Here is a 12,432-nt window from a genome sequence, read left to right on the forward strand (position 1 = left end):
TACAGATAATTATGTTATTTACTAGGGAGATGTTTTACAGGTAATTATGTTATTTACTAGGGAGATGTTTTACAGGTAATTATGTTATTTACTAGGGAGATGTGTTACAGATAATTATGTTATTTACTAGGGAGATGTGTTACAGATAATTATGTTATTTACTAGGGAGATGTGTTACAGGTAACTATGTTATTTACTAGGAAGATGTGTTACAGATGATTCTGTTATTTACTAGGGAGATGTGTTACAGATAATTATGTTATTTACTAGGGAGATGTGTTACAGGTAATTATGTTATTTACTAGGGAGATGTTTTACAGGTAATTATGTTATTTACTAGGGAGATGTGTTACAGATAATTATGTTATTTACTAGGGAGATGTGTTACAGATAATTATGTTATTTACTAGGAAGATGTGTTACAGATGATTCTGTTATTTACTAGGGAGATGTGTTACAGATAATTATGTTATTTACTAGGGAGATGTGTTACAGGTAATTATGTTATTTACTAGGGAGATGTTTTACAGGTAATTATGTTATTTACTAGGGAGATGTGTTACAGATAATTATGTTATTTACTAGGGAGATGTGTTACAGGTAATTATGTTATTTACTAGGGAGATGTGTTACAGGTAATTATGTTATTTACTAGGGAGATGTGTTACAGATAATTATGTTATTTACTAGGGAGATGTGTTACAGATAATTATGTTATTTACTAGGGAGATGTGTTACAGGTAATTTTGTTATTCACTAGGGAGATGTGTTACAGATAATTATGTTATTTACTAGGGAGATGTGTTACAGGTAATTATGTTATTTACTAGGGAGATGTTTTACAGGTAATTATGTTATTCACTAGGGAGCTTGAATGTGTGAACCTTGTTCTATCAAGATGGTGTATGACAGCTTGAGTGTGTGAACCCTGTAGTTCTATCAAGATGGTGTATGACAGCTTGAGTGTGTGAACCCTGTAGTTCTATCAGGATGGTGGATGACAGCTTGAGTGTGTGAACCCTGTAGGTCTATCAGGATGGTGTATGACAGCTTGAGTGTGTGAACCCTGTAGGTCTATCAGGATGGTGTATGACAGCTTGAGTGTGTGAACCCTGTAGGTCTATCAGGATGGTGTATGACAGCTTGAGTGTGTGAACCCTGTAGTTCTATCAGGATGGTGTATGACAGCTTGAGTGTGTGAACCCTGTAGGTCTATCAGGATGGTGTATGACAGCTTGAGTTTGTAAACCCTATTGGTGTATCAAGATGGTGTATGACAGCTTGAGTGTGTGAACCCTGTAGTTCTATCAAGATGGTGTATGACAGCTTGAGTGTGTGAACCCTGTAGTTCTATCAGGATGGTGGATGACAGCTTGAGTGTGTGAACCCTGTAGGTCTATCAGGATGGTGTATGACAGCTTGAGTGTGTGAACCCTGTAGGTCTATCAGGATGGTGTATGACAGCTTGAGTGTGTGAACCCTGTAGGTCTATCAGGATGGTGTATGACAGCTTGAGTGTGTGAACCCTGTAGTTCTATCAGGATGGTGTATGACAGCTTGAGTGTGTGAACCCTGTAGGTCTATCAGGATGGTGTATGACAGCTTGAGTGTGTGAACCCTGTAGTTCTATCAGGATGGTGTATGACAGCTTGAGTGTGTGAACCCTGTAGGTCTATCAGGATGGTGTATGACAGCTTGAGTTTGTAAACCCTATTGGTGTATCAAGATGGTGTATGACAGCTTGAGTGTGTGAACCCTAAAGGTCATTATTAATATATAAACATAAAGTCACAGCACTGCTTGTCATTAGAGTTTGGAAAGATCAGGTATGACCATAGTCAGATAGACTTTTTACCCTGTGTCATGTAGTGTATGTTGTCCAAGCTAGCTTCCCTGTAAAATGAATATATTTTGTTTAGAATTTTACCTATGGTTTTATTCTACATAGAATTACCCTGGGCAACCATGATGGTGTAAACTTGTTTTTATTCATTATCAACTCACCTGGCTAAAGGGCCATGTGAGCTTTTGCAATGTTGTGGAATCTGTTGTCCGTCGTCCGTCAAGAGTCCGTCTAACTTCAGCTTTTCCATTTAAACCATGTCATCTCGGTAACCAACAGACCAAATGTCATGGTATTTGGCTGGTGGGTTGCTAGGATAAAGTCTGACAAAGATGATGATTTGAATGACCTTGACATATATTGAAAGTCACAAAGGTCAGAGTTGTTAACATTTTAAAATGACTTCTGATTAACCAAAAGAAACTTAATGCAACTTCTCATGATTAACCAAAAGGTACAGAAGCATGGTATTTAGGAGGTAGAAGCCGAACAAAATTTGCAAAAAGAAATTACCTTTACCCTATTCAAGGACACAGAAGTCAGATTTTTTTCAACCTTGAAACGTATGCCTATGTGCCAAAAGGCCCACAAGCAATATTTTTGTCGGATATATTATGGAAATAAAGGCTGACCTTGACCTGTATGTAAGGTCACAGGGGTCATTTTTGTTAAAACCTTTAAATGATTATATTTGATTTTCTGCCAAAAAGTCCAGAAGCATGATATTTTGCCCATACGATCATAAGATGAAGCTTTTTTTTAAGTTAGTTTGAAATAGCAATGTGAAAAGTATTTGAGATGAACATTGAACACCAGGTGAGCAATACAGGCCTTTGGGGCATCTTGTTATGTATATGTTCAGTATCAAGATTGATTCTATTTAATGCTTAAACCATCAGTCAGTTGTAATAGTCAGAGGCACATCGTTGTAAACTGCATGCATCTGTTCACGCGCAAGACAAGAATGATTTAATTATTTCTATGTAACAGTTTCAACTGTGATTTTAAGGGGCCAGAACTGGATCAACTTTCATTAATAGTGTAGACTTTGTGTTAGTACTAAAATTTCATCACTATGAGACAGCATTATGAATAAACAATGGATTTACAAACAAGTAGTACACTGCTACACCTGTATATCACACCTCTATGATTTCTTCCTGTCAGGTGTTTAAGGAAGAGGAGGAGGCCATCAAGGTTGACCTTCATGAGGGATGTGGTCGAACAAAGCTTTTCTGGGTTATGTCTTTGGCTGACTCCAAGACCCTGAAAGCCATGGTAGAGTTTAGGGAGGGTAAGTAGATTCTGGGTCATATCCCTGGTTGACACTGAAAGCCATCATGGAGTTTAGGGAAGGTAAGCAGATTCCTGCAGAGTTAAAACTAACAATTTTACCCTGAAAGTAATACTGGAAAAAGGTGTTATATATAACGGAGAGTGTAGACTGTCCTATTACACTGACTGGTGAGAGAGTAGAGTGTCCTGTTACACTGACTTGTAAGTACAGTGGTCTACCTTGGTATTTTGTATAACGGAGATTGTAGACTGTCTTGTTACACTGACTGGTAAGAGTGTAGACTGTCCTGTTACACTGACTGGTAGGACTGTAGACTGTCCTCTTACACTGACTGGTAAGAGTGTAGACTGTCCTGTTACACTGACTGGTAAGAGTGTAGACTGTCCTGTTACACTGACTGGTAAGGGTGTAGACTGTCCTGTTACACTGACTGGTAAGTACAGTGGTCTACCTTAGTGTTATATATAATGGAGAGTGTAGACTGCCCTGTTACACTGACTGGTAAGAGAGAAGAGTGTCCTGTTACACTGACTTGTAAGTACAGTGGTCTACCTTGGTATTATATATTACGGAGAGTGTAGACTGTCCTGTTACACTGACTGGTAGGACTGTAGACTGTCCTGTTACACTGACTGGTAAGAGTGTAGACTGTCCTGTTACACTGACTGGTTAGAGTGTAGACTGTCCTTTTACACTGACTTGTAAGGGTGTAGACTGTCCTGTTACACTTACTGGTAAGTACAGTCGTCTACCCTAGTGTTATATATAATGGAGAGTGTAGACTGTCCTGTTACACTGACTGGTAAGTACAGTGGTCTACCTTAGTGTTATATATAAAGGAGAGTGTAGACTGTCCTGTTACACTGACTGGTAAGAGTGTAGACTCTCCTGTTACACTGAGTGGTAAAAGTGTAGACTGTCCTGTTACACTGACTGGTAGGACTGTAGACTGTCCTGTTACACTGACTGGTAAGAGTGTAGACTGTCCTGTTACACTGACTGGTAAGAGTGTAGACTGTCCTGTTACGCTGACTGGTAAGAGTGTAGACTGTCCTGTTACACTGACTGGTAAGGGTGTAGACTGTCCTGTTAACTTACTGGTAAGTACAGTGGTCTACCTTATTGTTATATATAATGGAGAGTGTAGACTGTCCTGTTACTCTGACTGGTAAGAGAGTAGAATGTCCTGTTACACTGACTTGTAAGTACAGTGGTCTACCTTGGTATTATATATAACGGAGAGTGTACACTGTCCTGTTACACTGACTAGTAAGAGTGTAGACTGTCCTGTTACACTGACTAGTAAGAGTGTACACTGTCCTGTTACACTGACTGGTAAGAGTGTAGACTCTCCTGTTACACTGACTGTTAAGGATTTAGACTGTCCTGTTACACTGACTGGTAAGTACAGTGGTCTACCTTAGTGTTATATATAATGGAGAATGTAGACTGTCCTATTACCCTGAATGGTAAGTTCAGTGGTCTCCCTTAGTGTTATATATAACTGAGAGTGTAGACTGTCCTGTTACACTGACTGGTAAGAGTGTAGACTCTCCTGTTACACTGACTGGTAAGTACGGTGGTATACCTTAGTGTTATATATAACGGAGAGTGTAGACTGTCCTGTTACACTGACTGGTAAGAGTGTAGACTCTCCTGTTACACTGACTGGTAAAAGTGTAGACTGTCCTGTTACACTGACTGGTAAGAGTGTAGACTGTCCTGTTACACTGACTGGTAAGAGTGTAGACTGTCCTGTTACACTGACTGGTAAGAGTGTAGACTGTCCTGTTACACTGACTGGTAAGGGTGTAGACTGTCCTGTTAACTTACTGGTAAGTACAGTGGTCTACCTTAGTGTTATATATAATGGAGAGTGTAGACTGTCCTGTTACTCTGACTGGTAAGAGAGTAGAGTGTCCTGTTACACTGACTTGTAAGTGCAGTGGTCTACCTTAGTGTTATATATAATGGAGATAGTCTGTCCTATGAAACTCTTTACTTGGATATCTCCCACAGACCATCCAAATCTGGCATCAAGTAGAGAGTTTATATGATCCTGATTGGGATGATGTTTCTATTGATGATGTCTGTTGTAGGTCGTACCTCGTCGGGGGGTGCAGGTCCAGGAACATGTCGGTTTTGTGGTACCAGTAACAATACTGGGTTACTAGCCATTGGTAATGTTTGTGCTGATGCCGAGTGTCAGGTAATCCATTGAATTTTTATGAGGGTAGATTGAGGGGGTTATTGGGGGTTATAAATGCACTCTCAAAATGATAAGTGATAGACCTGTGATGGTTCATATTAAATAATAGAAATTGCTTCAATGCATTTATTTGAAGTGTTTTTGATGACAACTATATATAACATAAAAATGTGCAGTGAATTCACTGGACTTATTAAATACTATGACAGGAACATGCCCAGAATGCCTGTACCAAAGTCCTGCCCTGTGGGCATGCCTGTGGAGGCATTAAGAATGAGGATCCCTGTCTGCCTTGTCTCCATCGCTGTCGCTCTGACAACCAAGAGTCACTCAAACAGGATGCTGATGACATGTGTATGATCTGCTTCACAGAGGCTCTTGCTGCAGCGCCAGCAATCAAGGTATCAAAGATAGCTTACCAGTGATTCATATCCTCCTAAATCTGTTGAAAGTGAATTCACCATCATCTGTTTGATCTGTAATACAAGTCATATTTAAGAATCAAATCGATGTGAAGATGGATTTTACCATGATTTAAGAAAAGTGGAAACAAACACAAAGTGAACACAGATTTGGTTGTTGGCCAGTAAATTATTACACTGAAATATTTTATCTAACCAATGTATTTTCTTATAAACATATACATGTATTATATATGAGTAGAGATACACTACAACCACTGCAGCCTGTATATCAATTGAACCCTGTGATGTCTAGAATATGTATAATATGTATATATATATATATATATGTATGTCTACAGTTAAAGTGTAACCACCTGTTCCATCTGCACTGTACCAAGAACATCCTGGAGAAGCGCTGGGTCGGACCACGAATCACTTTCGGCTTCTCACTTTGTCCAATTTGCAAGGTAATGAACTGGGAGAATATTTGGTAAATATAAAATTTCATCATTTAAACCTTATTTGTTGGTGGTTATGTATTGGTGTCCTGTAATAAGCCCACCTGCCTACTTTGAGTTGGTGGTTATGTGTTGGTGTTCAGTTATAAGCCCAGCTGCCTACTTTGAGTTTGTGGTTATGTATTGGAGTCCTGTAATAAGCCCACCTGCCTACTTTGAGTTGGTGGTTATGATATGGTGTTCAGTAATAAGCCCACCTGCCTACTTTGAGTTGGTGGTTATGTGTTGGTGTTCAGTAATAAGCTCATCTTCCTGCTGACCCTGTGACAAGCGTTTTTAACAAAAGTACTATATAAATATTTGTCTATATTTATAGAGTACAATAGAACAGCCAATCTTGCGGGACCTTTTGAAGCCTATACGAGATCTGTACAGCGATGTAAAGAGAAAAGCCATGATGAGACTCGAGTATGAGGGGCTACATAAGGCAGAGGCTATTACGACCCCTGGAGCCCGCTTCTACCAGGATCCAGCAGGATTTGCGATGGAAAGATATGCTTACTACGTCTGTTACAAGTGTAATAAGGTACTCTTTAGGATACTAGCCTAGTTTTAAGGAATATATCTGCTACAAGTGGCAAATTATACATTAGGTTTAGGATCATGGTGGTGACAAGTTATTTCCTAGTGTATTTAAAGACAAGCTGCATTAAGCATTAGTTTCTAACAATAGTTTACAGTTAAGAGCATAGTTATTAATTAGCAGCTTTTCGTTGTTTATACAATAAGCTGAATGTGCCAAGTTTTTTTATATGAACAATTTACTCTTTATTAAAGAAGCAGCTGAAAAAGTCTGCAATGCGTCTGCATTGTATTAATATTTGTTAATGTAATCCTGCAGGCCTACTATGGGGGAGAGGCACGGTGTGATGAACAGGCAGGTGTTGCTGAGGACTATGACCCTCAGGAACTGGTGTGTGGGGGTTGCTCTGATGTGTCCCGGGCCCAGGTAAGGAAAAGCAATTAACATTTAGTGTAATTATCATGTGGATTCATAGAAACAGAAAATTTAATGTTTTAATATACCAGCCAGGATGTATTGATATTAGGTAATGCATGCTCAGCCCAATGTAATGTATTTCACAGCCATTCTGATGTACATCAGTAACAAGTGACTTTCTAGTAGAACTATTTGATAGTGTATGACCTGTGTGTTTCAGAAAAACACTCATAGATTTTCATAGCCTCATTCTATTTCTTCAAATGATAACAGCCTTGAATTGTGTCTTTTCGCTACTCTATAATTCCTTTTTTTTTTAAACTTTCATCACTTTAAATATGTTTCAAGATTGCAGATGCACATACAGTTATGTTGTTTTTATAATCAGATGTGTCCTAAACATGGAACAGACTTCCTGGAATATAAATGTCGTTACTGCTGCTCTGTCGCCGTCTTCTTCTGCTTCGGGACAACTCACTTCTGTAATATTTGTCACGATGATTTCCAACGAGTCACTAATCTTCCCAAGACAGAACTTCCTCACTGTCCAGCTGGTGAGTTTTAACATCTCTCTTTGTTTCTAACAGGACATGCTCCTGTCAGTCTGTGTAATAAAAAACAGTTCACCATCAACTTTCATTGTTTCTAACAGAACATGCCCCTGTCAGTCTGTGTAATAAAAAACAGTTCACCATCAACTTTCATTGTTTCTAACAGGACATGCTCCTGTCAGTCTGTGTAATAAAAAACAGTTCACCATCAACTTTCATTGTTTCTGACAGAACATGCCCCTGTCACTTTGTGTAATAAGTAACAGTTTACCATCAACTTTCATTGTTTCTTACAGAACATGCCCCTGTCACTTTGTGTAATAAGTAACAGTTCACCATCAACTTTCATTGTTTCTTACAGAACATGCCCCTGTCACTTTGTGTAATAAGTAACAGTTTACCATCAACTTTCATTGTTTCTTACAGAACATGCCCCTTTCAGTCTGTGTAATAAACAGTTCACCAACAGCTTAATGTGTAGAATTTAATCCCTGTGAACTTAAACATCTCTACAGTAAATATCTGTGGTGATGTGTAGAATTTAACCCCTGTGAACTTACACAACTCTACAGTAAATATCTGTGGTAATGTGTAGAATTTAACCCCTGTGAACTTACACAACTCTACAGTAAATATCTGTGGTAATGTGTAGAATTTAATCCCTGTGAACTTAAACAACTCTACAGTAAATATCTGTGGTAATGTGTAGAATTTAATCCCTGTGAACTTAAACAACTCTACAGTAAATATCTGTGGTAATGTGTAGAATTTAACCCCTGTGAACTTACACAACTCTACAGTAAACATCTGTGGTAATGTGTAGAATTTAACCCCTGTGAACTTAAACAACTCTACAGTAAATATCTGTGGTAATGTGTAGAATTTAACCCCTGTGAACTTAAACAACTCTACAGTAAATATCTGTGGTAATGTGTAGAATTTAATCCCCGTGAACTTAAACAACTCTACAGTAAATATCTGTGGTAATGTGTAGAATTTAACCCCTGTGAACTTACACAACTCTACAGTAAACATCTGTGGTAATATGAATTTAATCCCTATGAACTTAACTCTACAGTAAACATCTGTGGTAATGTGTAGAATTTAATCCCTGTAAACTTAAACAACTCTACAGTAAACATCTGTGGTAATGTGTAGAATTTAATCCCTGTGAACTTAACTCTACAGTAAACATCTGTGGTAATGTGTAGAATTTAATCCCTGTGAACTTAACTCTACAGTCCTGTGGTAATGTGAACTGAACTTAAACACCTCTACAGTAAACATCTGTGGTAATGTGTAGAATTTAATCCCTGTGAACCTAAACAACTCTACAGTAAATATCTGTGGTAATGTGTAGAATTTAACCCCTGTGAACTTAAACAACTCTACAGTAAACATCTGTGGTAATATGAATTTAATCCCTATGAACTTAACTCTACAGTAAACATCTGTGGTAATGTAGAATTTAATCCCTGTGAACCTAAACAACCCTGCAGTAAACATCTGTGGTAATGTGTAGAATTTAATCCTTGTGAACCTAAACAACCCTGCAGTAAACATCTGTGGTAATGTGTAGAATTTAATCCCTGTGAACTTAACTCTACAGTAAACATCTGTGGTAATGTGTAGAATTTAATCCCTGTAAACTTAAACAACTCTACAGTAAACATCTGTGGTAATGTGTAGAATTTAACCCCTGTGAACTTACACAACTCTACAGTAAATATCTGTGGTAATGTGTAGAATTTAATCCCTGTGAACTGAAACACCTCTACAGTAAACATCTGTGGTAATGTGTAGAATTTAATCCCTGTGAACCTAAACAACTCTACAGTAAATATCTGTGGTAATGTGTAGAATTTAACCCCTGTGAACTTACACAACTCTACAGTAAACATCTGTGGTAATATGAATTTAATCCCTATGAACTTAACTCTACAGTAAACATCTGTGGTAATGTGTAGAATTTAACCCCTGTGAACTTAAACAACTCTACAGTAAATATCTGTGGTAATGTGTAGAATTTAATCCCTGTGAACTTAAACAACTCTACAGTAAATATCTGTGGTAATGTGTAGAATTTAACCCCTGTGAACTTAAACTACTCTACAGTAAATATCTGTGGTGATGTGTAGAATTTAATCCTTGTGAACCTAAACAACTCTACAGTAAACATCTGTGGTAATGTGTAGAATTTAATCCCTGTGAACTTAACTCTACAGTAAACATCTGTGGTAATGTGTAGAATTTAATCCCTGTGAACCTAAACAACCCTGCAGTAAACATCTGTGGTAATAGCTTGTTTCAGAGACTGTTAGACTGGTTACCCTTTTGAGAGCCGATTTTTAAAAAATTTCAGTTTCAACTTTTTACGGTTTTACTTGCAGGTCCTCGAGGAAAACAGCTTGAAGGAGAGGAATGCCCACTCCATGTACAGCACCCACCCACAGGGGAGGAGTTTGCCCTGGGATGTGGTGTCTGTAGAAATGCTCATACATTTTAACTCAAAACAGAAAAAAATTATCATGGACATGAATGTTTCCTACAAACAAATGTGATTATTAAACGTATTATCTTCTGGGACATCTTCAAGTTTTAGCTCCACTTTGAACAAGAGGTCCTGAGTTTTGTTGACAGGTCCTATCAATACAGTGATAATAAGCATGTTCATGCTGCTGCACTTAAAGTGCTTGTGTGTAAAATCATGTTTAACTTTGTTGTATATAGTAACACCAATGAAATGATTTGTTATCATTACCAAAGAAACACATTTAATATTGTTATGAAGTCTGACTAGGTAAACACCTAAATTTGGTTGTTGATCATTGTTGCAATGGTAACTAATGTTGTCATAATTTCTGATGTATTTGTGATCATTAGATATCAATGTTAAACAGCCCGACACCTGTGTTACTGATGAAAATGGGATAACTTTACTGATCCCAATTTTAATTCGGAGTCTTTAATGAATTTTAACTTTCTCTTATATATTAAAACAGAAATATGTAGGAAAAATGGCTGAGACGGGCAATGGTCTTCTTATTTTCAGCTCACTCCAAATCTATCAGTTATGAACAGTTACAGACAGGTGTGAAGGTTACACTGGTGATCTAGAGCTTTATTGTGATATGTAGTACCAACTAAATTGTTTATAATAGAGTTTGAATGACTATTGTTACCATACAGTATCACCTGCAGGATGTTTCTACAAGTTCCTCACTAAGAAACTTTAATTAACAGCAATTTGACCTTTGGTGAATTTTATCCTGAACTGCTGATGTGCCGCCTCCTGGCTGTAACTTGCATTTGGTACATTACAATCGAGTAACACACTTTGTTTCAGTTTCTCCAAACTAGCATAAAGCTTTTTGTGCCACCCTGCCATGTTAGTATAATCTCATTATGAAATACCAGTTAAGGCATTTAATTCTACAGTGACATCTAAGTCACCATTAGTGATGAAAGATAGCATTATACTGGCCAATCATTACCTCTCTACTTGTTTGGTTGTCTATAAGGTTTCAATGCTTTGAGAATATTTTAATCTTATTTAAACAGGTATTTTATTTCACTGAATTTCATTTCTTTTAGGGGTCCATATGATCTAACATTTAAGTGATACACAAGTGTCCAAATATTCCACATAGCAAGCGAGACTCTGACATTGTAACAGTTGGGAAATGTGATTAAATCTCAACAGTCTAAAATAACAGGTTTAGACAATGAGGTTTTACAGATATTTCTTGTCAATTCATCCTTAGATCAGGGTCTTTTTAAGAATATTTGAACAAATGATTTAAATAGAATGCGTTTTTCATCTGAACATCCCGATTCTCCATCACTATAACTTGCTTGACAGATCAAATTAACCAATATTTAAATCAAATTTTAGCGCTTCAAAAAGCACTCTCAAGTTAAAGCTTTAAAATTTGGATGTAAATCATAGCTTGTACTTATAATACTGTAAGTTCAGGGGAGTTTGCTGCTGTTGTGCAACGGGAGAAAGTGACCTGTGGGTAGCTTTATGTAATGCATTCCTCCCTCCATCCGTGTTGGTAACTGTGATATATATTTGGCTTTTTAGGCCAATAAAATTTTAAGACATCTACATACAACAAGAGTTTTTTGTGGTCTTTTAATTATTACAATGATCATGATATTACAAATATGTTTGCTGGGTTCATCACCCCAAGAACAGTCAGGATCAATTTTGAAACAGTAATGTGGCTATGTGGTAAACCTGATGCTATCTCAAGTCACTGAAGCATGAAATGATATTCAAAAAGGATCTAAATGTATTTACGAATGTTGTTCTTACTACAACATCGAATTAACATTCATGTCGTAGAATGAGTATTTGAATTCTTTTATTGCTTCAAACAAGAACATTTTTGCATTACATCATTGTCTACACCAAGATGTGTCCTATAACAACATCACTACCACCTCTCATATCACAACTCTGTACTACAAGAGGTCAATCCGACATGTACACTATATCATACAGGAGTCAACTTGTGACAAATCATCATTTCTATACAAACAAGCGTCCTAATGAGCCTACATTGCTCACCTGGCTAATTTAGCCATTCAGCAATTAAAAAAAAAAATTCAAATATGACTAACAATTTTTTACATAATTTCCCTATTGGGTTACAAACCTTGTT

The 12,432-nt window shown here is 37.3% G+C and overlaps 1 protein-coding gene across 1 annotated transcript in view; it reads left to right on the forward strand.

Moving 5' to 3' along the window:
* LOC132545930 (E3 ubiquitin-protein ligase MYCBP2-like) overlaps positions 1–11,869 on the forward strand; it is a 130,310-nt gene extending 118,441 nt beyond the window's left edge. The window contains exons 82-89 of the mRNA XM_060209607.1: positions 3,011–3,137; positions 5,240–5,349; positions 5,559–5,750; positions 6,113–6,220; positions 6,588–6,797; positions 7,113–7,220; positions 7,600–7,765; positions 10,153–11,869. Coding sequence (XP_060065590.1) covers positions 3,011–3,137; positions 5,240–5,349; positions 5,559–5,750; positions 6,113–6,220; positions 6,588–6,797; positions 7,113–7,220; positions 7,600–7,765; positions 10,153–10,268 — 1,137 coding nt within the window. The 3' untranslated portion in view covers positions 10,269–11,869. The remainder of the gene's footprint in view (positions 1–3,010; positions 3,138–5,239; positions 5,350–5,558; positions 5,751–6,112; positions 6,221–6,587; positions 6,798–7,112; positions 7,221–7,599; positions 7,766–10,152) is intronic.
* The last annotated feature ends 563 nt before the right edge of the window (positions 11,870–12,432 follow it).

The sequence above is a fragment of the Ylistrum balloti genome, unplaced genomic scaffold (assembly GCF_031769215.1).
Source record: "Ylistrum balloti isolate Yb309-2 unplaced genomic scaffold, AGI_CSIRO_Ybal_v1 Utg369864, whole genome shotgun sequence".
In the NCBI taxonomy this organism is placed as follows: Eukaryota; Metazoa; Mollusca; class Bivalvia; order Pectinida; family Pectinidae; genus Ylistrum; species Ylistrum balloti.